Source organism: Gossypium raimondii, chromosome 10 (assembly GCF_025698545.1).
Source record: "Gossypium raimondii isolate GPD5lz chromosome 10, ASM2569854v1, whole genome shotgun sequence".
Taxonomy (NCBI): Eukaryota; Viridiplantae; Streptophyta; class Magnoliopsida; order Malvales; family Malvaceae; genus Gossypium; species Gossypium raimondii.
The window spans coordinates 21,138,442-21,166,280 of record NC_068574.1 but is presented as its reverse complement, the minus strand read 5'-3'; the positions used below and the strand labels follow the sequence as shown (position 1 = coordinate 21,166,280).

Sequence of the window (27,839 nt, the reverse complement as noted above, 5' to 3'; positions counted from 1 at the left end):
CAACATCTTTCAAATTTTATTTTGTACTTCTAGTCAATATTTTGTAGCAAATTTTTAATTTTAATAAATTCAAAAATATTAACAAAAAGATTGTAAGTTTGACTCTGAAGAAGGTATAATTTAAATAGGTTTGTTTAGTTATGTTTTACACCAAAAAATTAATTTTGAATTATTTCATATAATTATGAATAAAACATGGTTTTTTATTATCAATTAATTAAATTATTCGAAATATATAGTTTGATTATGTTGCAATAATTATGTAAGAAGTCCAAATCTGTACTCCAAAAAATATAATTTATTTGGGAAATTTCACATAAGTTCCTTGATGATAACATTGGAGAAAATCTCAAGTGTCAAATTCAACATGTCAACAGTAATGTTCAACACTTTGCTATTCCTATAATACACACACACACAGAGTTGTGTAGTTATGTTGCTGTTGTCATTCTGCTCACCCAACCAACCAAATTTGGTCAAATTCAATATTTCCAACTCTTGGACTTCATTAAATTACTCAACCCAATCTCAATTCTAACCCTGTCTTGAGTCCAAGCAATGAAAGGAAGGGCTAAACCAGTAAATTTGATATAATATATATAAAACTGTGGCAGCCATTGACAAGTTGAGAATAAAATAAATTAAACATAATGTTTTAGCTTCCCCGGCAGCAACGAGTTTGTAGGTATGACTCAGCACAAAATCCTTGGTCAACACGAATTGTATAGTCCCAAAAAGCCCACCATTTTTTTCCCACATATTTGATCATTTTAGCTGTTCTAGCATGACTTTGTAAACCTTTGTATTCTTTTGTTCCTATATAAACCTGATATTCAGTTCCAAGTTCTCTTCATTCACAACACCAAGGACCCTAATTAAGCTTCTCTTACTGCATATTCAATATAATCTTCAAAGTTTATTAGCCTTTTTTTTTTTTGTTTCTTCTGGTGTTTAAGACTAGTGTTTGGGGAAGATGAATAGCAGGAAAGTAAGTACGCTTTTGATGATATGCGTCATATCAATGGCAGTGTTGAGCGATGTGAGCGTTGAAGCTGCCAGAGTTTTACGGGAAGATTTGGGAAACGGAAATCATATGGAAACTTACTCGTCGGTTTACCACAAGGCAAGATCCACCATGTCGTATTGGCTCCAGCAGTTAGCTTCGGGACCTAGTCCTCAAGGACCTGGTCACTAGGGCAAAGTTCACCACCCATGGAACTTAAACAAAGTACACTGTACACCCAACACTTTATAATTTTTTTATTTTTTAGATTAAGATAGCCTGCAAATTTTAGTAGGTAGGACGAAGAAGCTGTATGACACAAATGTAAATGATGAAAAACATGATTCTTTGATTGAATTTCCTTTTGTGGGAATGATTGTTCACTTTCACGTTAGTTTGGGATAAATTATTGAAGGTCTACAAAATTCAGAGTTATGATCCACGTTGTAATGTAATATTTTGCATTATCTGGCACCTATCCCTTCCAATGCCGCATTAAGTTCTGTTGCTCCGCTAAAATATCCACTATTAAATGTATAAAAAATAATTTTTTAAAAATTGAGAGTAAAAAAACTTATATCATCTCTCTCAAAAAAAATTGGGGCAATTTGATTCTGTTAATTTTAAAAGTGAGCAATTAAGGACAAGTAATCATTCACACTAATATGTTTTGTCAATGTCACATAATTAGCTCTCCTAATTTACAAATTTTATTAATTTGGTTATGATTTAATAAATTTAGCCAATAATATTTGTTGAAATATGTAGATATGGAAGTTAAATCTGTTGAATTGTTTAGAATAAAGACCAAATTAAAAAGAAATGTAAATATTGAAGCTAAAATTGTTACCGATAAAAATTATATAAAATTGACGTACTTAATTGTTTATTTTAAAATTAGGTCAATTTGTTGAATATCTAATACTAATTGAAGATTGTTGAGATGATTTGGTTTGGAAATTAAATAGAAATAGGAAAATTAAAAAGCAGTGAATAAATTTGACATTTAAAAATTAGAAAGCCCATCGCAATTGAGTATTAATGGACAATAACTTTTCCTCTCAACATTTATTAATTGATTTCCAAAATTTTGGACTTAAAATCACAATTATTTTTCTTAAAACATTTATTTCTCACATTTTCAATGACCATATTAACCTTTTTTTTTAAAGAAAATCAAAATTGGAGTAAAACAATTAAAAGAAATAACTTTGTTTATTGTTGCTAACAGTTGAGACTACCCCCAGGAGTAACACCAAGTTGATTACAATACCCTGTGAAGTAATCAATCCGAGACTGCACTTTCCGAGGCTCTCCACCACCACACTCCATTGGATTAATGGCTTCAATGGTCGCCCCAAATCCTTGGCTTATGGCTGCTGCAACATTTTTGGTCCAAAACCATAGGGCAGCTTTGAAGGCGATAACAGGGTCATTGGCCACCGTTTCTGGAGCACCTAAACCATCGAACCCAAGCTCCAAACCAGCTGGCCCATAATTGTAGTTCCATGATAGTTGCAATGGTCCACGCCCATAGTAACCTTTGCCCGGAGCGCATGGATACTCTGTCACTGTCTCATTGCAGTAATCCTTCTTGGCCCCATCTGTCTCTTCTATGTGGCAAAAACCTGGAAACAACAACAACAGCTTATCGCTCAGCATTGAACAATTCTACGTATAGGATACTTTTGAAAAAGGACATTATAAGAGAGGTTACGTTCAGTTTCATGGCTCGCATGGGCAAAGAAAGCAGCAATCTCACGCCTGGAATCTTTAACTGAGCCAGACCTTGCAAAGCGAGTGAAAGACGTGAGAGCATCAAGAAAAGCTTCTCTGGAGTAAAAGTTTCTGCCTACGCAACTTGAGCCCTGATTCAATATCCCATTAAAGAATTCAGGTGTAACGATGTCAGCTATGGAAACGCCATTGTTAGTACAAGGACCCCCTCGGCAGTTTGCGCCGCAGAACTCGGGACCTTCTCCGCAGTACCCATATTGACTGCAACATTCATTTGGTTGTTCACAACTGTTAACACACTGTGCTTTCACCATGATTCCAGGCGTGGCTCCAGCAAGAATGAGCGCTAGGATGACAGCAATAAGACTGTTTTTCACCGTGAATGTTGCCATTTTTGGTGGAAATCTGTGTCTGATGCGGAAAAATTGGTAGATATTGGGACTTATTTATAGCTTTGGAGAGAGCAAAAAAGGCGAAAGAAAAGAGTTTGGAGTGAGAGTGTGTCCCCACGGGAAGAAAAGCTTGGTTTCACAGTACGTGAAGATCACGGGTCTAGCGACCTAACTTTGACCGGTAATGATGAAAAGGATGGGAAAGGCCATGGGAAATTTCATTGCTCATCAACATTGAAAGTTCAGCTTGATTATCTTTTTTCAGCTGTACTCTCCCTTTGCTCAGTTGCAGGAATAAGTAATCAATTTGCCCTACTAGGATCTGAGGGAGGGTCGATGGAACTTCCAATTTCTGCAGGAAATCTGTACTTATAAAGGAAACTATTATCACACATGTATATATGTGTGTATTGCTGATTGATGTTCTAGCTAGTTTATTGTACAGGACTAGCTGAATAGTTGTGATGTTTGCTGTCATTGTCATCAAGTTATTGGCTAGGTTCATTAATTTCAATAATTTCTTCCTGTGTTGAAAATTCAAAGAAGAAAGGCCTCTAATTTGATTCTACTTTTAGTAACTTCTGACGTTTCAAATTGATTGTTAAACCTGAATTCATCCGTTCTGAGATTAGGTAATTGACTAATTCTCATTCACCGAACATTATATGAGATTCATGAAATCTTTTAATAAATTGTGATTGTGATTAAATAATTACAAAATTGTGGGATTGTAAAAGCTACTACAAGAGGAAGAAAGCATGTACACTTATACTAGGAAAAGATCAAAACTCAAAATAGCAATACATAATGACGAGGAAAAGCAAATATGACAACCTAAATTTCTGTTCACAAATCATAAATTGATTTATTTAAATGTTCCATCATAAATTCGTTTTTTAATAACTAAAATTAAACACAAATGAATTAAAATTCTTTACAATCGGAAACAAGAAAAGGGAGAAAAATACATTAGAGGTTACATAGATATTTGTGGTACAGACAGTTAATCAATTGTGCATCAAAATTCTTCACTATATATCAGCTTCCCTCTCTCACAAGTTATTATTAAAAATGTTAAATAAAACTTGAATCACACTAACCTATGTGGAAAGGACTTTTGACTGCCCAAGTTTTTTTATCTTGTAAACAACTGAAGCATTACACCCACCAGCTTCAGATTCTTCCCCCAAGCAAAACATAATAAATGCCAAAAGATGAAAGCTCTTCAAGATAATTGCCTGATAGGTCCCATATTTTCATGGGAATGATTCATCTCTTGGCCAACAGTATGCAGACATGAAGCTCTTCTGAATGACTGCCTTGGGGGTCTTTTAGTCTTCAACGGCTAATGCTTTCAACTGGGATCTGCTTCACTACAAGCTTTCATCTCTAGACGTCCTTACTGGCTATGTCACCTAGGTTGTCACCATCCCTTTTTCTTACCCATAATAATCCTATATGAACTAGGTTCTTTTTTATGCCTGAAACGACTCGAGCACTCGAGGTTTCGACTATACATATGCAAAGCTCTATTACCATGGTTCAAAGCCTGGAAACCCCTAGAACCCAGAGAAGCAGCAGTTCTACTGTGAGGGAATTTTGGCTTTCAGATGATGAATGATTTTAAATGTGTTATCCGATTAAGCTTCCCCTATACCTGCTTCAGCTTCAGCCAAGTTATCAGAATACTCATGTAGCAAGTAGTCACAAAGCTCCAAAAGCTGATCGGCAAGAGGAGGAATACCAGGATTACGACCATCATTGTAGATATGAGCGTTGTAGGCAATCTGCCATACATCATGCCTAAATTCTTCTTGATTTTTGTATTCCATCCGCCTAACCTTGTCCCTTATTGTGGACAAATCCATTGGGTGCTTTACAATGTTCAAGTAGTCAGGGGCCTCCTTCTTGGACACTGGTTTTAAGAACAGATAGGACACCTCGGTATTATCTCTAAGTGTTTCTACAATCCGCTCTAAGATGTTGGCCAAACCAACCTGCAGGGCAATCAATTGAAGAATATATTAAGCAGCAAATTTGATGGATTAATGGTAATAGTTAAGGCATAAGAAAATTTACTAGCGGCTTTACATGCTCCAAACCTTTGTAAGAATCATTTAGTTCTCTCATTACATAATTTTATTTCTTCATAACTTTCTCATTTTTTAAAAATTTACTAGAGGCTTCCAGATGATGAATGGATTACTAGCGGGTTTACAGCGGCTATACTTGTTCATTTTTGTTGCCAACATTACAGAAAATTCACAAAAATTGCAGAATTTTTTGTGATTCACACATAAATTTCTTTCTTTTTTTTTCCTTTATTTTTTCTACAATGACAGAGATTTACAGTCCCTCAACAAATGTACCTTTAGTGTCCATTCAAACACATGAAATAGAATTTGCATCAAATACAGAATCATGCGGTTCCAACTATCTATAAAGTATTATGCTTATTATGTAGTTAAGCTCAGAAATCTATTACAATAACTCATAGATTCTGCTTTTCGGATAAAATATTTAAATCCCCCTGTTTTTCACAATAATTTAATTTAAAGTACACTCGTCCCATTTGAGTTCAGAACGTCTGCACTATAAAAAATAGCATTGTGATTATAGAGGTATTAATACCACCACAGTACCAATTCAATAACGTATAGTTTACACACATACCATGGAATGAAGCCAAAAAGAAAAGAAAAGAAAAGAGCATTATAGTGTTTATGCACATACCATGGAACAAAGCCACAAAGTAAAGCATATAAAAATATCCGTGAACTTTCAATCTTAAAGAACAAAATTCAATTGCAATTCCACCAGATCATTATCTGAGCCTAGTTTCAATTTCCATGATACTAGAGTTGATACATGTACCATCAGGAGTTGTAAAAGAGAAATAAAAGAAAAAGATAAAACCAAGGCAAACGGAAGCAATGAAGAAGAAATGTAATTACCTCTCCCCCTCTGCGCCGCTTTGTTGGAGGGACATACTCTGCACCATATCGTCCTAACTCAACAGGTTTCCTTTTTGCACCTCGATCTCTTTCCGGTGCTCTTCTGTCATTTCTTCTTGTCCTGTAGTCTTCTAAATAATCCTCTTTTATTTCAGCCTTTTTCTTCTTTTTCTTCTTTGCTTTTTGGCGTTCCTCTTCCTCCCTCTCTCTTCGAATGTCTTCAGTGTATCTTGTGATCTCAGCAAATCTTTCTCGCTCTTCCAGCAGTCTCATTTCTTCCTCATAAAGCTTCCTTGCCCTGTCTTCTCTTATTCTCTCCACATTTCTCCTCTTCTCTTCCTCTTCCCACCATCTTCTCTCCTCTTTAGCTTTCCGTCTTGCTTTTGGCTCCATTAATCGCAAGCTTTCCTGCTTCCCATGCTTCTCAAAGCTTGACAATTCAACTATTTTTTTTGTTTTCCTGTACTCGGGATAAGTGCCTCCCTCTTGACTAAGTTGATCCAAATCAATAACTTCCTTCGGTCGCTTGATTATAATTTTTTTTTGAGGTTGATCCTTATCTTTATCCGCTGGTGGGCGTATGACAACAGAGGGTTTATGAGGTTCAACTTGGTCCCTCTCCATGTTTGTCGGTGGCTTTATAACAATAGATTTCTTATGGGATTCAGCTTGGCCTCTATCGGTATCCACTTGATGCCGTATAACAACAGGCACATTATGAGACTCAACCTGCATTTCATCAGGCTTAGCCCTGTTGGAAATAATTATTTTACTAACCTTGGCAGCAGATTTGGCTCCATTTTCTGGATCAGAAGTGACTGGAATGTCAGAACTTTGTGTCCCTCCAGAAGTAAGTTTATCAGACGGCCTATCAGTAGAGCATTTGAATTTCAATGGAAGAGCTTTTGTGTTTGTACTAGATTTTTCACCCTCCGAAGCTTCTACAACTGCTATCTTTGTCGCACTTTTAGTTATGAGCTTCTTTTTCATCATCTTCAATTGGGACTGACCAGAGGGTTCTAGTGAAGTTGATTTCCCTGGAGTTTTTTCCAACTCAGTAGCTTCAACCTGCGTTTCTGGATCTTCTCCATACTTGGGGCAGTGCTTGTTGGTCCTCATGTGTCCAAGCTAGTCCACCAAAAGATAACGGTCGATTATATTGTCCTAGAAAATCAAAAACTAAGATTCACACTACCTCAATAAGTTGCATACCTGACCACAAGCTCCACAGACAAAAGTTTCTCTAGATGATTTCTTCTCCTTGAACAACTGATTTAAGATAGGAAAGTGAAGTAGTTTAGAATAAGAAAAAGATATCTAATACTCTACATAACATAAGCATACAAAGAAGAAATGCCAAAGAACTTCCCAGGTTGAAATATAAATGACAAGAAATTCAAAAACAATGTTCATGCAATATCTACACAATATACTCAATATGATATCAACAAGCTCACCTGTCTTTCTATTAAAAAGAAGAAAAAGAAAGATGAAGAGAAGAGCGCACTTGCCTTAACATTGTCTCCCAATATTTTGACTTTAGTTAATGGACCTGTGTTTGGCATACCATTTTTTTTCATTCCTTTCAACTTTCCAGACACGCTCCCTTTAAAAATTCTACTTTCAATCTGCCATCAAAGCACACCTCAGTCACTAAAACCCTTATGCATCTTTAACATGGGCAAAGCTGCCCAAAGAGCAAAGACTAGACAGAATATGTCAAAACAGGTAATATGATTAATCCACATAATTAAGGTAACTTGTCTTACATCCTTTGTATCCTTGACAATATTCTCATTCAGAGGATATGACCCATTAGATTGAGTAGAACGAACAATTTGCTTGGGAATTATGCTTGTTTTCTTAACACATTGTAAACTCTCAACACCAATGCGTGGTTGTAAGCCGAAAGTCAACCCAGCATCTTCTGTAACAGCTTTGTTTTTCTTCTTTTTTTTCTTCTTTTGGTCATCCTCATCTAACAAGGAGAGTAGTTGGTCAATTACATAAATCATAATTATTTATTCTCCTAACAGAATATTCAGATGATACAAGTAAAACACACTACAATAATTTTCTTGACTCACAATAGAGATTGTGCAAATAGAACATTAACAGGTGAGCAAGAGTAAGTTTGATGAATTCAAGGATTCGACCGAACTTTAAAGAAACAAGAGTCAATTTAAGAAGTTAATTTAACAGTCATTTCAGCAATAAATGTAACTTCTGTAAAACACACAGCTAATTATTGCAATGACAATTTATTTTCAAAAACTCAGGTCAGGGTGACCACTGTATTTTCTGCAGCAATAGACACTGGGAATCCAGAGAATATTTTCCAGGACACTATTTTCACAAACCAAGGGAACATATTGAGCTTCTTAAGGCTAAGTTTATTTTCTTTTCAGCAAAAGAAATAAGAATAAACACTGTGGGGATGAAATAATTGATACCATCCATGAGTAAACGACATAATTCAGCAGCTTCAGCAGCTTCATCTTCAATTTCTTCTTCTGCCTGAGCCTTATAGGGACGTCTTCTCATCTTGAGCCCCTTAACAGCATCTGCTTTGTCAACCTTGTTATTGTTGTTACCTTCTTCCCCTTCTTCGAATTCCTCTGCATCAAGCAAATTTTCTAGGTCGCCAGCAAAGGAATCAAGATCACTATTTGCCTCAGAATCACTTTCATTTTCTTCACCATCAACAGCTGAAAGAGACTGAATTTGGCGATCCCATATTTCCTGACATTTTTCTCTGGTTTGCTGTTGTAACTGAAGAAAGGACATTCGCTGTCCCCGTGCATACTTGCTTATAGTTGTTGGATCAACCTTGACTCCTGATGCAGCTTGCTCACTTGAGAGCTTGCGTATCATTGCAATACGGTGCCACCTAGTTTGTTTTGCAATCACTTCATCAGGAACATTGAACTTCAAAAGTACCTGGTAAAAAGAAAAAGCAGTTAAGAGACAGCAGATACAAACCAAAAAATTTACAGCACACTTGTAAAAACATAAAAGGGCAACAAGTCAGCCATTTTTACCTAAATTTATTAACTTGGAAACAACAAATTGTTCAAAACAATATACCATTGCAGTAAGAATTGAAAACTGAACTTTGTTAAACTAGATAATTGATTATGCTATATAAAAAGTTCAGTTTGGAGTGATGACAAGGGCAAAAGATAAGAGACCACTGATGGTCCTTGATATTGAACCTATTACTATCAGACATTACACTGCTGTTCATCTACATGTCATGTATAACTAACTGCACTATTAGACATGTACTTACTCAAGCAATTAGGATAGAAGCAATTCAGACTCAAAGATTTGTCTAGAAACTCTATTATAAAACCCAACACCACCCTCCTTATTCCTCTTCAGAAAAGCAAAAAGGATTGAATGAATAAAGCAAAAGCTGTTGCCTTAGCAAACTAGATAATTGATTTCAATGTTCACATCATCAATTTAAATATTTTTGCAGTAAATTTGAAAGTTTCTTTTGTTCCTGAACTCAAACATGTCAGAACATTCATACTTGAATGCTTTTATTCCAATATTATTGACCTTCAGCATGCATACCACAGACAACAAGAAAACAAAAGGTCATTAACAACAAAATCAGAAGTTGTCTTTATTTATCTTGATTCTAGACCTGAATCAACCTATGAAAACTTCTCAAGTCTTAAGCTTCTTTAAATGAAAAGTTGCAGGCTTTCTGCATATTTTGACAGATGCAGAAGCTTAGAGACAACTAATTTATATCTTGTACATACGACATAGCATTAAGAAGATGTAACATCATAGAATATCCACCATCATCTAAAAGCTATAGTAACTATAGGTAATATCAAAATGGCAAAAGAAATTGACAAATTTCTTGTCAGACTTCAATAATAAATGTGTTTCTGCAATAAAAACTGACCTCTCGTGCTGCCTCCATGCTTAATCTGCGGAGGTCAGCATCCGTACCAGTCACACTAGAACCTCCACGAGCAGCTGCTGTTTTCTTCTTCATCACAGCATTTGACACAGGAGCCTTTGGAGCGGTACGGACATAGCTAAATCCTAAACCTCGACCAGAAGGATCACCAACACCAGTTATCTCCAGGCGCTCAATATTATCTCTGTCCTGGAAAAAGGGAAGAGTAGAAAGTAATGATACAATAAAACAGCAAATTCTTACTTAACAAGCCACTTTCCCAATCAAAACATTTTTAAAGAATATTATTGGAAAGGTCAACTTCATAAGATGCAATTTTGTTGCTTTTACCTATTTGAAAAGCAAAAAGTCAAGTGCTTTTTTATTAGCAGAAGTTGTATTTACCTGGCTTGTACATGCAACAAAATTGCTACTCAGATTCCATGGAGTTATCTGCAGCTCCCGTTCAATGTGTGATGCAGCAGCCAGAGCTATAGCTTCATCAGGGAGTTGACTCATTGCAGATGAAACACTGGTAAGAGTTGTAAGTCGTGTAATTCCTAAATGTTTAAGCCGATACAGGCCAGCTTGCATGCTTTCATAGGCACACACCTGAACAGGATTGAGAAATTAAAAAATCAAGATAGGTGAATATATGGAAGCGCATGCATTTCTAACCTCATAGCCTTTCTATGTTCTCACTTCATAATAAACATTTTGAATCATGAAAGGGCCACGATCAATAACAAATCATCTTGTTTTTCATTATGTTTTTATTCTCCAATAAATGGAAATAAAAGCATATTGATTTTAAATATGGAGAAAAAATTAATAGAAGGGGTAGAAATGAAGAACCTTGCGGAGGAAAATTTTATTTTACTATTCAATTATCTTCCAGAATAGTTTTTAAGAACAATAAAAACACCGAAAAGAAGGTATAAAGCTTGTTGGTTCATATGGTACACATAAGGAAAATACCAAAATAAGTGTAAAATCAACAACCAAGCAGATACCATCGTAAAGGCATGTTATTTGATATTATCCACCAAACACACAAACCAATATTTCACCATATCTAACAGGAGAAATATATAATATATACATATACATATTTTCGTTTAAGGGTAGAGAAAGGGCCTCATGCATGAACTATTGAGACAAATGTTTGCTCCAACCGAGGCAGCATTGTTAAATTAAAAATGGCTATGATATTATGCAACACCGGGAATATACCTTCTAAATACCTTTTCTATATTGTAAAAGCAATTTGCCTACATCTTAATTCTGCTTGCACTTATAACATAGGACCCAAATATACAAGGTAAAGAAAAAGAAACAAATAAGACAAAAGATAGTGAAACTCACATGCTCCGGAGACACCAACTTCCTAAGAACGCCTTCAGGTGGAATGTGGAAATCTGGCTTCATGGACCAAATCTGTCGTCCATTTTTATCCCTCTAAGATGCAAAGTAGGCAAGTGTAGCAAATAAGTCAACAGGAGATAATAGAAGAATGAATCAGAAAAGTAATAAGCATTAAAATTTGAGGATCATAGACATAAATAGGAATATAAAGCAGGTATCAAGCAACTTTTTAGTTAACCAGAATTCAAAAAAATAAAGACTACAAAAATTACCCGCAAATAAGCACATTCCTTCAGCTTTTTCCGGACAATTGCATCTGAAAGGTTAGGAAAATGAGTAAACAACTCATCTGTACCCATGAATGGGATCAAACCACGTTTGGCAGACGCGGAAAACTCCCGATACACATAAACCAGCATTCTGTTCATAAGATATGTCTGAATATTCTTTGATCCAGGAGCAAATACCTCCATGAGAGGCTCCTGCGTAAGGAAAATTGGATAAATCAGAAACGGATATATGCATTATGCTGATTCCTTAACAAACTAACAGAGAACATTATATAAACTCAAATGAACTAATGTGCACATACCATCCTCTACTAGATGGATTTATCTTGAAAATTGCAGGACTGGGGGAACAAAAAGTAACAAACAACAACCAACCTATTCACTAAGACCTTGCTAAGCATCCAACTGAAAACCAATTAGAAATGGGCTAAGAAAACCCAACCTCAATATGGGTATGAAATAAGCATCAAAACTTATGCATTTAACATCCCTAACTGAAAGATGTACCAGCAGACAAGATAATTCTCGAGCTGGAACTACTTAGCATGGAAAACTTCCCATAGTTTAACAAAAATGGTGCCGAAGTTAAATTAACAATCTGTTAGCATCAGAAACCCATGTTCATAAACATGCATTTCACTCTATGCATAAACACAATGTGCATAAATTCACATACAAGTACCCCAAGCCCCAACCACAGATAGAAGCCTCAATCTAGTCTCTTTGTCCTTTGTCCACCCTCAACTTACAAATAATTACTGTTACTAGCAATTATTCACACAAAGTTTAAGTTAGAGAAGAGAACTATGCAAAATTTAAATTTCTGACAACACAAAAGTGACCATAGGATATTTGCTTGTTCCAGAAAAACTCACACCCCGTAAACACATGATGAATTGATTCAACTCTATTGATTCTAGCAAGGAATTCAATGGTAGTCTACTTAATTAAAAATATATGTCAAGCACATCATAGATTAGAGCATCCAGTCCTTATTTGAAGGTTAATCCAAACTGATCACTGGACAGGCCATGCCCTAAAATTGAATGGATGTTAGACATCAATTCTACATCTCTTCTCTAAAAATTTACTCATATCTGGCCTCAAATACAAAGCATATAACTAATAATATAACAGGAAGAAAACAGGCTCCATGCAGGTTAAGATTTCTTTATAAATGCCAGTTCCATCCTGGCTAACAGATATCAACAAGGGCAACACTAATACAGGTGTAAACAGGCAACCAACACATCAATTGAGTATATGGGCAGAACAAGTAACATGCAGCACAAAATCAGTAACCCGAATGTAATCAGCACCAAATTGCAACAACTCCGTAGAATTCATGGAACAAGTTTGATATAATTTCATGGAAGGCTACATGCAGAAAAACCTATAGCTGAAACAAACCTGTTGTCCTACAACAGCAATCCTATCAATACGTCGTATGGAAAGCTTTCCCTTTGGTGACCTAACCAATAGGAAGTCAGTTGATGGCACCTTGTGGGAAAATATGGGAGCCTTGTACATGTTTGTTTCTAGAGATGACTGGCTATAGCCAGCTTTAATATCTCCAATAAAAGGTGATTTATCAGCTGGCTCTAGAAGCAGAACATTTCCCAAGGTTTCGTTTCCATTGCGTAACAATCCACTAGTTTGATCACCAGAAGATGTTTTCTGATGGTAGGTGCACAAGTTCGCACCCATCCCCACATTGCTCAAAAGTAAAGGCCTCTCCTCACAGTACCTGAACCGTGAAAAAATAGTGAAGGTCTCTTGAGAATTCCATCTGAAATATACCTATTTTCACAAGAACCCTAAATTCATGATAATGAAAATTGTTCATATAATAATAATAATAAAGAGGAAGCATTAATTTATATCCAAGTGGAAGTTCAAAATCCAATGGAGAAGAAAAAATTAACAGCTAATGCTAAGAAATTTTACTAAAAAATTAACAAGGCCTAGTCTTATTATTTCTTGTTCTAACCCACAACATAACAGAAATGGGTAGAACTAATTTCCATTATGTGAAAATTAGCTCAACAAGGATCTTTGTTATGTTTAAATTCTCTCCATCAAAAGGAAGTAAACAAAATCTATCAAACCCAGAAATTCAAATAACAGAACATGTTTATTTCAGACTACAGAGACAATTTATGGTATTTTAGGGTATTTACTTCAAAATTATACATGTGCTTCCACATTGAAAGCTTCCAGAGTTTAGCAGTTTATAGTATAAAAGATGGACAGATACAAGCTTCAAATGCTTCATCAGATAATGGCTAGGTCAAACCAGAGCGTGGAGAACATGAGGACAGTTAAAAACATCAGAAACCATCACATAACCAGTACATTAATACCTAGCCTGGCATATCTGCTCAAACATGATGCCCAATCTTCCTAAGTGGTAGGAAAGAATAAACCTTCCTCTACTACATAGGATCAACTATATGGATCATATGCTACTACTATGCTCCATTGGGAAGATGCCATAACACAAGATTTTAAAATGTATTAACAGGACATAAAATGGCGTTGAAACTTACTCCATAAGAAAGACATGACCATCTTTCACAGAAAGATCAGATTTTTTCTTAAATGCCCCGGGAGGCCGTAAAGACTTATTCTCTCGCGGAAGTTTTTGTGCCCTTGGCCACAAATGTATTCTTGTGCGAATAAGATGAAGCAGAGAATTTGGAGGAACATTTTGGGCAGCAAGAGACATATCGTCTTCAAGCTCCTTCCCAAGATAAAATATTTTCACTGTTTCTGATGGCTTGAAATCTACAATAATATAATTCCATAACGAACTTTTAAGATCCTTCAGTTATCCAGACACCATAAAGTTCATAAAGCAATAACTTAAAAGAGCAAACATCTTCTGGTTCATAGCTAATAAAACTGATATTTGAGTACCTAGCTTTTTAGAAGCCTTTGCTTTTACAGAAGAGACCGTTTCCTCAGCATCAACATGTAGTTTGCTACCTTTGCCTCCCAAGCTCTTCAATATGACTTTCATGGGTCCTTGTGTTGGCAGCCTCCCTTGTTGCCTGACAGCCACCTCGATGTCATGCGGATACCATATTGCTCTTGGGCGGTGAAAATTTGCTAAATCTTTACTGCAAGATCACAGATTAAACTCAAAAGCTGAAATCTAACACGTAATGAACATTATATTCACAGTATTGCAAAGCAAGTATTGTGAAAGAGCTAGAAGTAATATAAAACAAAATTTTTAACCAGGAATACACCAATATAGCATGACATTGTTCTAAAGAATTTTAAAAGCACTTGCATAGAGAGAGATGATAACAAATATGCAAGATCAAGGCTTATTCTGCTAGATAACAGCAACAACCTACCCAAGAGCAATTGTAATAGTGAAAATTTTGTAGATTGTGCCAAGATTGGCAGCCAACAGTCGCTAATGAGCTATTAACTACTCTACTCAGAAACCAAATATAAGAAACCTTCAATCAGAAGGGCTCTGCTTTTGTTGTAAAAAAATACCAGGGTAATAAAGAGTATTTTTTCTTGGATAAATACTACAGTGCCATACCAGAATCTTCCTCATTGCTAAAAATTAAATCAAATGCTAATCAAGGGTGCATTAGCATAATGCACCAGGGACTTGTTTGATTAAAGGGAAGAGGGGTAGATTGCTACAATTTCTCTAGTTTCAATATCCTTTCAATACAGAGGATGGTTTTAATATTTCCATCATAAAGAAATTATGGGCTACCATTTCCTACCTTTAGAAATTCTTAACCAACAAAGTCAGTAAATTAGTGCTCCCTTCTCAAGCAACCCAAACATGGGGAACTTTATATTATCTTTCTCCCTATACTCCATCTCCCTTTGTACCCTCTCCTTCCCTTCCCCAGTAGTTGGCATGCATAGGATGTTATACAAAGTCAGACCAGGAAGAGACTTCAGTCTCTCCTTTGTTGTACCCTTTCTATTCTCTTTTCACTAATTAGATGAAACTACTTTGATAAAACAAACTGAACTTCATTTTAGTAGATAGAATAAATCGACATATATTGCCAATAAATTTAAGCCTGAGAAAGAGCTGCAAAATTTTTATGAATTTTCAAACTGAACACAACTCAATTGCAAATGCCAGTTTATGTACATATATCAGCAGCATAAAAAAATAAACAAATAAGCATGTATTCAAAGCTACCAAAGGAAAATACAAGAATTGAAACAATAAAAAGATATAATAAGAACACCTACTTGCTCAACTTCAACTTCATTGTTTGAAGTTTAAGTGCAGGTGCTGAATGATGAACTCTGACACCGTGAGCCATGCGTTTATTAGGATTTGATTGTAACTGCTGAGAAACTTTACGGTTCAAGTAGAACTTATCATTAGCAATATTGAATTGCCAACCAGATTGATGTTTATGATCCGAGACCTCGGAAGAACGACTGCTTGGCTTTGCAGATCGAGCAATGACCATGGCCCCGGCATGAAGTTGAAGATGTTTACTTTCATTGTTATCTAAAATTTCAAAAAGCATCTGTTCATCTTGAAGATCAAGAATTAGCTTAGGCTTTGCAATAACACTATGTGGTTCCCATATAATATTGTCTAACCATGACCCTTCAGTTATATCTGTGTTTTGCAATGTAAGTTTTCTAAAACACTTCATCACATCACTTTTATCTGGATCCATGGTAACACCTGTTTTACCGTCAGAATCATTTAAGGAATCTACTCTCAACTGCGATTCCAGCCTCAAGAGTTGGGGATGGAATCTGCTTTCCAAGAATGGCAGGTCCATAGGTCCTGAAGAAGTTTTTGAGTCTAACGATTCCAAGACAATAGAGGAATGACAAAGGCCACTATCATGGTCCTTCTTATAGGATTCTGTAGACTGCTCAGAAAGTAGATTTTGCCCCGCCTCTGGAATGGTCTCTCTTGAAACTGACGCCTCCAAATCAGAGACAGAGATTTCAGGACTCTCCAAAGAATTGCCACTTCTTGCAGGTGAATTGTCCCAAACAATTTGTTCTTCCCAGTCCAACTGATCAAGAGGAAAAAACCTTGGACGTGAAGGTGACTGCAACCCAGAAGAAAGATTTACTACTACCCCCTCTTTCATTGCCTCTGGATTTGAATAACTATCCTTAACATGCTCTTCACTATGTTCAGAAATTTCCAAGCCTCCTTTCACCAAAGCGTCATCCGTAAATTCAGATCTATCTTGTTGGATGGCATTTTCCCAACCAATAAATGAGAAACCTTGACCAGCGTCCTTTAGAAACGCCTCTTCATCCTCTTCAACAAGATCAGAAGCATCCATAGATTTGTACTTCTCTGGACAAATGACATGGAAAACCAAAAATCACAACTGGTGAAAATGAAGGGATCTAGGGAACTGGCAACTAAAGTCACCAAGATATATTTTCCTCTGTTGCTTTTATTGCCATAAAATGTTCCATATCAATGGCCAATAACACAGACAAAGGTGCAAGTTTTTTTGTGCATATGAACTCCAAAATTGATGTCATGCACACACTACTAGATTTAACAACACATTAAGTATGAACATTTTATCATAGACAACATACCTCTATGAGTGAAATAGCCACGGTCTCTTTTGGCCGCTTTCTTCAAGGGCTCATGGATACCAAATATTTCTGAAAACCGTAAGATTACCATACCATCTTCTACACATAAAACAGGCAGAGGTGTGGAACCTTTAGAATCCAACGGCTCTTCTGGAGCATCAGGTTCCTCCTGTTGCAACATTTAGAATAAAATCCATTTTTCCTTATCAAATCAAAATCAAGAACTGATTTACAAAAAAAAAAAAAAATACATTTCCTGTTAGAGTTTGTCATAGTTGAGCACTTAAAGAAACAGAACTAACTAAGCAATCATGAAAAAATAAAAGCAATTTCCTACTCTAAGTTTCTGAACAGCAACCTTGTTGCAAAATATGTCCAGTAAAGTTATTAAAAGCAACATTTGAAATCAGATACCAACTTCTCAAAGAGCAGTCAGGAAGGGGGGTGAATACAATAACTTCTTGTACAAACATGTCATTATAACAAAAGCAATTTGAGGGATAGTGCTTGAAGCCCTCTATTATTAGACCAAAATGGAAGTAACAGCATGAGAATTTACAGCTAGACCCTACTTTAGCAAAAACCAAATATAACCCTGATGCCTTAATACATAAGAAATAAACATTGTGCTAGTTAATAGAAACCAAAACATTGTCTTAAATCTATATATTGAAAATTTAACGTTTAATTAGGGGGCCTTATTGTGTTGAACAACTTTAAAAGGCGTAGGCTTCACTTCATTACACAATTTGAGTTAATTTTCTTTGAAATGACAATCCAAAAGGAATATCTGCCCACAAAAAATCATGGTTGTCCAAATATTTCTCACACTTCTAAAAGGCAAATTACACTTAAATTCTAAAGATAATAATAGTAAGAGCCAAATACTACACTGAATAGGCACCTGAAGATCTTCAGTACCATCTACTTGATCTTCACTGTCTGAAGAGCCACAATGTACATCATGCCCAGGAGATTTCCCCACTTCAAATGTTGCCGCAAGATGCTCTTCCGGCTCAACTGAAAAAAGGTGCTAAAATTCAGTCTAGCAAAGAAAAAAGATAGGATTTGTCATAAACACTGCAATCAAAGGTGAAAGATGCCATAAAAGCACCCGACCAAGGATTGCTTGGGCATATTTTCCAAGAAAATCACATGGAAAAGAATTAAAGACATTCTAAAATAAGTCAAAAGATATCACATAAAAGAAATAAACTTTCTCTACAAAACACAAGATTAATATGTAAGCTATTCAGTTCTCATTTCTCACAAAGAAAATATGTAAGCTAATCAGTTTGTAGATTAACTAGAACCAGAACAAAGTAACCACTGCTAGTTGATCCTAAACAAACAAGCATGTAAGAGAGCTTAACTTAAATTACCTTAGTGGGAATAGATTATATACATCAGATAAAAAGGAAAAGGAGATATATAAAGAGACTGTAACTCAATATATGTAATTAAATACATAATCAAGTAGATTCAATCCATAAAAAGGAAAAGCATATGTTCATCAACTAGACACATAAAACTAGCAATTCTTTCTTATTCCGTTAATTTAGTGACTATGTAGAAGACACAAAGATATCACTTACACTAATCAGAAGATAGCATATCGTAATAATAATAATAAAAGATCATGTTGGTACATAACTAGGGGTGAATCCGTCTATATTCACAAACCAGCATAGAAAGTAATTAAACCATTATTTAGCAGTTAATCAGTAGAAAGAGATAACCAAACAAGAAACCAGCTTTTGATAACTTCTTTGTGCATGTAAAGAGGCTTAAAATACCATGTCTACAGTTCACACACAGACAATTTTGTAGAACACATTTTGCAGCAAAATAAAAAAAGAATTTCATCAAATCTATTACGAGAAATTTGTACACAAGAGAAAATTTGACCACCTATAACCAAATCTGAACTTTCTTATTTAATTTAAAAAATATAATAAGAAAGATTGATAAATGAGGAAAACCACAGTCCAAGGTGTGTAGAATACATAAGTTTTATAACAATCATTACAAATGAAACAGGCAACCTTCTATTTGATATATTTAATAGTATAAAAGACCTACTGTCTAGAATAATGAACACGATTAATTTTCCAACATCAAACTTTTTTCTCTTAAGACAAAAAAAGATCTATTGATCAAAAGACTATATGAAAGGTACTCAGGGATGAGATAGTTGTTATCAAACATTCAAGACCCTAAATATGAGCAAAGGCACCCAACTAAGAGTATTGGATTGTCACCACAATGATTATCAGTTAAGATATTTTCTCTCAAAAAAAAAAAACTGAATATACCGCCAGATAAAATTAATCATTACTGAACTAGAAAAATACTGCAGTTCACTGGTGAACCAGATAAACAATTTGAACCTTGTATATGCTTACCTACCACCTCTTCACTTTCCTCATCCTCGTCATAATTTTCATCATCGAACACGGAGGTTTTAGGCTCCAAAGCAGAAGAAACATCAGCAGTAAAATATTCCTTTTTGGGAAGTAAATGGTCCTCCTCAGTAGCAGCTTGAGTCTCTGGACCTTCATACTCCTCATCAATATCTTCATAGTCAATAGCATTTTCATACTTCTCATCATAATCTATCATAGAGAAACCACATTGAACACATAATCAGAATATTAGACCAGTGATAGACACCAGATTGTTGTGAGGCATAAAACCCTTTGAGCAACACAACTTGTCCAAGCAATGACATATAGCCTCCATAGCCTTTTAATAAAAAAGATTAAAAATGAGTAATCTACATTCCAGAAAATAACAAATATAGAAGAAACACATCACACCTAGAGGCACGTATCCTGATGAAAGGAAAAAACCTAAGAAAATCACTAAGAATTATGTGGATTACCAATAGGAGACAAGACCAAAATAGTAGGCTCCGCTGGGGCATTAAATTTAAAACCCTTTTTGATTTTCAATCTCAAGAACTGGCTTATGCAAGCATGATAACAAATATTCTACGCTTCATCATACCATTCTTATGGTTTTTGGCTGAGGGTAATTGCTCATGAATGCAAAGCAGCCTTTACAAGGCCACCTAGCCACCAGTTCAGTAGTAGTTAGGGAAAGCAAATCATGGACTCTATACCAATCAAAAGTTACTCTGTAAGCACTAAGTTTCCTAGAAACATTATGGTTTGCAGTTCAACTCTATGCCCGGATAATGCCATATGCATTCAAGCACATTAATAAAGGAAACTTTTAACTTTCCAATATCATTTTTATAATCACGACACTAATTCGATCAGAAATCAGTACCCCAACAGTAAAATGAAAAAGCTTCCTGTCAAATCATTCATTAGGTAAAATGAATCAACTATCATTCAGAAATCCAGTAGACTCAAGTCCAGGAAAACAGCTCCATCAAGTATCAAGTGGGCTTTTTATGACCAAACACTAACTTCAGTCAACAGGCAGAGAAGTTCCCATAAAGCATCTTAAAGATTATTTGTATGGAGCCAGCATAAATAAAGCATGGTCAACAAGTTGAAGAAACAAACATATTAACAGAACATCAAAAACTGCATGAGATAGATTTCCCGGCCATACAACATCACCTTGGTCAGCGGCATCAGCTGGAGTGTGCGGTGATTTTTCTGACAACTGACAATCAAACAGTGTCATTAGCAAAACAAGCCCTCACTTAAAAATAATAATGAAACACTAGAGAAGATAGCCTGCATTAGATTTATTTATTTATTTATTATGAATCATAGATTCTTAGGGGGAAGAGAGAACAGAGATAACCCGTAATAGAAAAACATACATCTATATCTGTAAGAGATGGACCCAGCTTGTCTGCTACCGCAGCGAGATGTTCCTTTGCATCCTGGAAGAAATAAAGTTTGTTATCTGTAATGAAGCTGCTAAGAAGAAAAAGATACTTAACAGGGGAAAAAACAGTACGAAAATGAAAACCCTCAGCCAAGCATCAAACTAACAGCTTAAATAGACAGTGCAAGCCAAATTAGCATGTTATCTCTTGCAAGGTTTATCAGGTTGAGGAAGAGCTAAGAAGTATGAAGTGAAATCATGGGTCCTTTAACAGAAACAAAGTCCTTCAGATCCAAAGGAAGCTAACCTCAAATAATTATTATATCATTTATAATTCCCATATAAAATCCAGTGCCACAAGTTTTTTTTTTTTTGTTAGTTTAAATGTTAAATGATGTGTCAGTATCATTAGTGCTTTCGACTAATTTGCTTGGGTTCGCTAGTCTGAATTTGATCCTAATTTAGTTACAGAATATCCTTTTCTATGGCCTTTATTTTACATGGCTTGAGTCTTGTAATTGAACTAAATGAGATTGGCGAGTTTATTTCTCCAAACTTGTAAGAGTTTCATTCAACTTGATTCATATTTAATGGAGTTGAATTTGACAGGAATTTGCAGAACAAACGAGTTTATAAAAAACATGGTTATTCTCTGTATTTAAATTAAATTTAGCGATTCTTCAAATCAAATGAACTTTTGCACACCATGCACTTCATTCTAAACTCAATTAGAAATAGTTCACTGAAGCTTCAAGAGGCTTCTGTTCCACCACTCTTCAGGTGCAAAATCCAAATTAATATAAGCCTAAATCCTAATTGCTCCTTAAACACTAAAATAAGTACATTTACTTCTTCAGCAAAAACAAAAAGAAGCATAAAAGGCGAAGTGTTGCACTCTCCTTCCTCACATCAGCTTCATTTTATCCTATGCTCTCATCCAAACCCAGCTCCACCAAAAAGGCGAAGTGTTGCACATTCCAAACCCATCAAGAACTTGGGATTCCACATACTACTTAACATACAAAGTAAGCAAAGAACGAGCTTTAACGGCTTCATAAACGGCCACAACAGCGTAGAAATGTTTTGTTTAGGCTCACGCATAAATTGCCAACAATTTAAGCTCCGAGAAGAAAAGGGGATCAAATTATAAAAGAAAACTTACGTCATCAAGATAATCAGCATCAAGATCACCGGAGTTATCGACATTCCCAAACATAAAACCCAGAAGCCGATTACTCCCACCAGCTTCCTCCTCGTATTCTTCTTCATCGTCATCTTCATCTGCTCAAAAGAATGAAAAACAAAAGAGGCTTTACAATTCAATCCAAAGTAAAGGAAATGAAAGTGAAAAATATGTGAAATTGAAGACCTTGGAAGCTAGAGTGACCCATATTTCTTTATTTCTGCAAATCGAAGAAAACTGAAGAAAACCTAGAACAATTTAACCTAACCTAAACCCATGAAGTTCTTTAAGGGCTTTGGGGATTGAACTGAGAGAGAAAAGAATTAGAGGAAAGAACAAAATTTCGGTTTGATGGTTAATAAAAGAGGGAAATTAACAGAAAAAAAATTAAAATTAAAAAATATACATTTATCTGAATTTTTATAAAAAAAAATTGTGAAAATTGTATATAAGTGCTGGAAAACGAGCGACAAATTAAACTGAAATTTGGTTGCAGAGGCCAGGGGTATTTATAGAGGAGCTGTCGTCGAGTTCGATTTTTAGAATCTTAACGTAAATGGGCCAATTACCCACGTGTCTAATATCCGGTCCGACTTGAGATTTTTTAGCCTTTTTAACTGTTTTACGGCCCAATTTGATTCCACGGAGTTTTTCTTTTACTATCTTCGGTATTAATTTTAGGTTTTAGGTTTTGGAGTTTATTTTAAGAATATTCTCTTTATTTTATAGTTTTTAAATATTATTTGGTAAAATTTTCAAAAGAAATTATAAATATTTCTTAAAAATTCAAGTAAATAAAAAGTTAATCATAACTCTTATATAATATATTTCAAAAAAAATAGTTTTTATATAATACTTTTAAGTTAATTTTAATATAGAATCATTATTTTCACATCATACTAATTAAATTAATTTTTAGTGGCCGTAATTTTAAATTTATATTCCAAATATGCTCCAAAATGTGATGGCTCGAATTGGTTTTTTATTTCTCGCTTACCTTGAAATGAAGGGCGGCAGCAGAAAGGTAGGTAGGGGTTTATCCGGAAAATTTAATTTTTTACCTTTTGAAATTTGTAAAATTTTAAATTACTACACAGTAAATTTATACTTTTCTCTGTAAAATAATAATATTTTAATATTTTAAATGGTGAAATTATATTTTAATTCTTATAAAATTATACAATTTAATTCCATCATCCCTGATAAATTTTCTAACTAATCATACTTATTTCAAAAATATTTTTTTATTGATTTGAGGATGAGTGAACTACCTCTAGTAAGATAATTTAAACCTTCAAATCAAGTTGTCTCGATGAAATTTTGAATGCACTAAATCCTTTTTCTTCACCCTTCGATATAAATTTTATTTAATTTGTGACATTATTTTATCATATATATAATAATTTTAATTTAATACTTCTATTTAAACACTTTATTATATCGATATTATCATTAATTGAGTCGTCAACTTAATTATGAAATTATAGAAGTATTTTTTCTTTTAAACTATAATTAATTTATTATTATGATATTTTGTCTTTTCATATTTTATATCGTATTTAAATAAAATAATTTAAAACTATAAATCTAAGGATCAAACACATATTCAATAGTATTACAATACAAGTTCATTATTGTTCTACCTATATATTTATTATCGAATAAATTTTAAAAGAAAATCTTTGTAACTTAAAAAATTCTATTATATATATGAATAATATTTGGTACACCGTCAGTGAAGTTTTCAGACTCTACAAGTAAGATCAGGGTTGACAAGTGTCCTTTAGGAGCATAGTAAAATATATTTTTACAAAAGACATATGGCAATTTTTTAAAGTAGCTTCAAAAAAAAATACATTACTAGTGTACCAAATATCACCCCTTATATAATGAAAAATTATTTGATATACCGTTAGTGAAGTTTTTTAAACTCTACAAGTGAGTTGAGGGTTTGACAAGGTATTATATGATGTAATAATAAAAATAAAAAATTAATTATATAAATAAATATGAGACTTGTCACACCCTCAATCTGCTTGTGGAGTTCAAAAATCTCTATTAGCGGTGTATTAAATAATTATTCATATATAATACGCTTACTTTTTACTTTGTTTATATATTTATATTTAGGTTAAATTATGATGTTAGTGTCACATCCCAAAATTGGGTCTAGAGTTTTCGAGGGTAATTTTAGAATTGTAGCACGAAATGAGTTCAGAAATTCGGAATGTGATAACTCGAAAATATTTTCATTTATGGCTTTAAAAATTTTAAACCAATTTATGAAAATAGTGTGAAATAGGCTTTAAATTTTAAAAAGAGTATCATTTTGTAAAATGGTTTAATGTAGGAGTAGCTTTAAATTAATTATACCAAGTTTTAAAATCAACTCATATTTCCCGCTTTCACCCTATATTTTGACTGTGAAAGAAAAAAACAAAGAGAAACACCCTCTCACCCTTTTCTTTGTACAGTCCATTAGAAAGAAAACCCCTAAACTTAATCCTTCAATTTTTTATCTTCGTTACTCCAATCTCTTGTTTTCTATCATCCTTCAAACATTAAAACCCCTTTGAATTAAAAAAAAAGCACCAAGGACACCATTAAATCCATTGATTTTTCCAAGTGAGTTTTTTCGGATTTTCAATCAAACGTTCGTTTCCCCTTTAATCAAGGTAATGTCTCACTTTCCTAATAGTTTTTGATGTAGTCTAGTCTTTTAAATCAAGTTTTAATCAATTGAATCGAGAATTTCCCATGTTAGCCGAAATTGGAGTCGTTAATGGTGAAATCTAGAATTTTGAATGAAATTACTATTTCAAAGTGTTTTTCAACTTGTTTGATGTGATTAGAAGGTTTTTAAAATTGTTTTAAAGTTTTGTTAAAAGATTTGAAGGTTTTGTTGAATTTTCATTAAAAATTAACCATGTATGTCAAATTTTTGGAACCATGAATCAGAGCAGTTTTGGGTGTTTTAAAGTTTGAGAATTATTCTTAGATGAGTAATTAGATGTTTAGAATCAATTCTAAGTGATATGAATTAAGATATTTGAGTTTCAACTATGCTAGTCGAAAATTTCAATTTCAAGAGGAACTAATTTAGACCAGTGTTTTTGCTTGTTGAAATGTGTTTACAACTGTAAATTAATTGTGTATATTGTGTGGTTTTTATCTGTGAAGCTTCGAAATCGTTAGGACCTTCTTCGAGTAAGGCGAAAGGTAAGAAGAAACTAGTTTAAACTTTCGACAATTAGACGAAAGCATGAACGGTGAGTGTTTGGAATCACTGCTTGTAGACATGATTCATAGTGTTAAATAGGAGCTTAGGAGTAGCCTAAATCCCTTCTCTAAGTTCCGAGTGTAAGCTTTCTTATTCCTCTCGATTATTTTGCAAAAATTGTGACTATATGTTGTGGATTGAATAGTATGATGTGGTAATGTGATATGTTATATAAGTTGTGTTAGCTCTTTTGAAATGTTTCATTTGTGAGCGTGCTAAATATGCCAACTAATAGTGATGACGTTGTGTTAATGATGTAAATGTACAGTGAAAGTGTGCAACGAATTGTAAGTAAATATGTGTTTATTTGTGGATACTTTGGCCTTGTAATCTTTCGAGATCGTTGGATATAGTTTGCATGCCATAGGATTTTGTGAGTACTCACCTTTGTGTTGTGATTTTGGGGCATTAAGGCCTAGGACAGTTTGGAGAGATAAAGGAGTGTGATCTAAGCTCCATTCATCAGGATATGTTGGTGTATTGGAAAGTGTTAACTTATTGCTACACTTTTGAGAGACGTTCGACTCCTCGAGTCATTAGTGTGTTGGAGATCCATGTATCCAATGTATGGTGATAAAGCCCACTTTTATGTTTCACAATCTCAAGTTGCCAAATTATCAATTAATGAATTGTTTGTGAATTATGATGTATGTATCAATATGTGATTATAATGTTAGATGTATTAGTAAGTGATACATAAATATCTTAATTTGGCACTATAGTTAAACATTATTGGGAATATGTCTTTTGTGGCTTTCGTTTAATGTATAACATTGTCTGTATTTGCAGTCATTCTGTACATTCACTGAGCTTATTTAAGCTCACACACTCCATTCTAAACCATTGCAGATATTTAGCATTACGATTGGAGCGGTGCAATTCCAAGGAAGTGATCCAAGTTAAGCTTAATAAATTAAGTAGGTGACATTTTGAATATTCTTTGAATTGTTGAAATAAAGGCAATGTGGTTAGAGATTTTGGTTGATGTTTATTATGTTTTTAAAGTTTTACTATGAATTTAGACGCTTAGGATTTGATGGATGTTTATTACCATCTTATTGGTTTTATTTTGGCTTGAATAATTGAAATATTGATGTTGCTTTGAACTACAAGTATGGTCATTTTGGTGTTGAATAATGAGGTTTTGATGCCTATTGAATAGGAAGATGTTTATATGAATTTTTGCCCCGTTTCGTTATATTTTTTATGTTTAGTGCAGAGATATCGATATTCAAGCATAAGTATCGATACCTCTATGCTGTATCGAATGTGCAGGTAAATAATAGCTCATTTTGGTATGGATACCAGTTCACGAGTATCGACACTCAGGGTAAAAGTACTGATACTTTTGCTTTGTATTGATTATTTTGTTTGGTTTTAAAAATTTGCGAAGAAACATAATGCTAAAAAGGTATTGATTTTTCTGATGCTATCGATACATATTTTCATAAATATCGATACCTGCGACTGAGTATCAATACCTACATGATTTCTTTGGGAATTTTTGTTAGATGATCCTAATAGATGATTAACTTGTTATTAATGTCAATAAACATTTGTTAAGTCGTTTTAAATGTTACCTAAGGTGTTAAATACTCAATACTCCTCTAAATATTTGAAAGTGACGATGGTTGCATGTATTTGAGATTGTGTGAATATGTATAAGTTCAATGTTTGATGTAGAGTCCTATTACTCAGGCTCAACAACTGGGCTGGGTATAAGGTATTACAGTTAGTCATTGTACTTTGACAAGATTTGATATTTAGCCCATGTACTTAAAAAGTTAAAAATTAAGTCCTCAAATTATTTTGATTTCAAAATTCTATTCCAGTAATTAAAATCATAAGTATTTTCTGCCAAAGCATGTTAATTAAGTTTCCCTCGTGTGGCATATCATACGATTGATAGAAAATATACACACTAAGGTGACAAATGTTAACAGAAATAATTAACGACAACAATGTAACAGTTTGTTTTCAGTGGTGTCGAAAATAGTGGTTTCGAGACCACGATTCTGAAAATTGAGCTAGTGTTTAAATATTTATTTAATGTTTATGAGTATTTATTTAGGTTATATTAATTTTAGTTAAGAAATTTTAAGGTTTAAATAGTTAATTAAATGAAAATGACTAAATCGTAAAAGTTGCAAAAGTTAGAATTAATAGCTAATTTGTCATGGAATTATAAGTTAAGGGCTTTATGTTGCCATTATACGATGTGAATGCATGTTGGACGGCATTATGCTTTGTTTTTCTTTTTGTTAAAAGAAATCTTAAGTGTAAATTGGTAAATAAATAAATAAATGCATAAACAAATAAA

At 34.1% G+C, this 27,839-nt stretch overlaps 2 protein-coding genes across 2 annotated transcripts; both read right to left on the bottom strand.

The window, feature by feature from the left end:
* Positions 1–2,016: 2,016 nt before the first annotated feature.
* Positions 2,017–3,371, bottom strand: LOC105776381 (endochitinase EP3). The gene is made up of 2 exons (XM_012598997.2): positions 2,721–3,371; positions 2,017–2,631 (listed from the first exon to the last, which is right to left on the bottom strand). The coding sequence occupies exons 1-2, from the start codon at positions 3,130–3,132 to the stop codon at positions 2,228–2,230; spliced, it is 816 nt and encodes a 271-aa protein (XP_012454451.1). The 5' UTR covers positions 3,133–3,371; the 3' UTR covers positions 2,017–2,227.
* A 600-nt stretch (positions 3,372–3,971) lies between these two features.
* LOC105776380 (transcription initiation factor TFIID subunit 1) lies at positions 3,972–22,707 on the bottom strand. Its single transcript, XM_012598995.2, has 21 exons — positions 22,426–22,707; positions 22,219–22,337; positions 21,049–21,111; positions 20,840–20,885; positions 19,652–19,861; positions 18,151–18,266; positions 17,247–17,415; positions 15,906–16,992; positions 14,583–14,785; positions 14,213–14,450; positions 13,074–13,410; positions 11,646–11,855; positions 11,374–11,466; positions 10,414–10,620; positions 10,012–10,218; positions 8,540–9,026; positions 7,856–8,064; positions 7,598–7,714; positions 7,299–7,355; positions 6,087–7,214; positions 3,972–5,129 (listed from the first exon to the last, which is right to left on the bottom strand). The coding sequence occupies exons 1-21, from the start codon at positions 22,445–22,447 to the stop codon at positions 4,773–4,775; spliced, it is 5,682 nt and encodes a 1,893-aa protein (XP_012454449.2). The 5' UTR covers positions 22,448–22,707; the 3' UTR covers positions 3,972–4,772.
* Positions 22,708–27,839: the final 5,132 nt, after the last annotated feature.

Coding starts and splice junctions, on each gene's coding strand:
- LOC105776381 (XM_012598997.2), bottom strand. CDS start 3,132: ATGGCAACATTCACGGTGAAAAACAGTCTTATTGCTGTCATCCTAGCG. Junction 2,632..2,720: donor TGCGAGCCATGAAACTGAAC/GTAACCTCTCTT, acceptor TGTTGTTTCCAG/GTTTTTGCCACATAGAAGAG.
- LOC105776380 (XM_012598995.2), bottom strand. CDS start 22,447: ATGGGTCACTCTAGCTTCCAAG. Junction 20,886..21,048: donor CATCTCTTACAGATATAGAT/GTATGTTTTTCT, acceptor TTTGATTGTCAG/TTGTCAGAAAAATCACCGCA. Junction 14,451..14,582: donor AAAGGCTTCTAAAAAGCTAG/GTACTCAAATAT, acceptor ATATTATTGTAG/ATTTCAAGCCATCAGAAACA.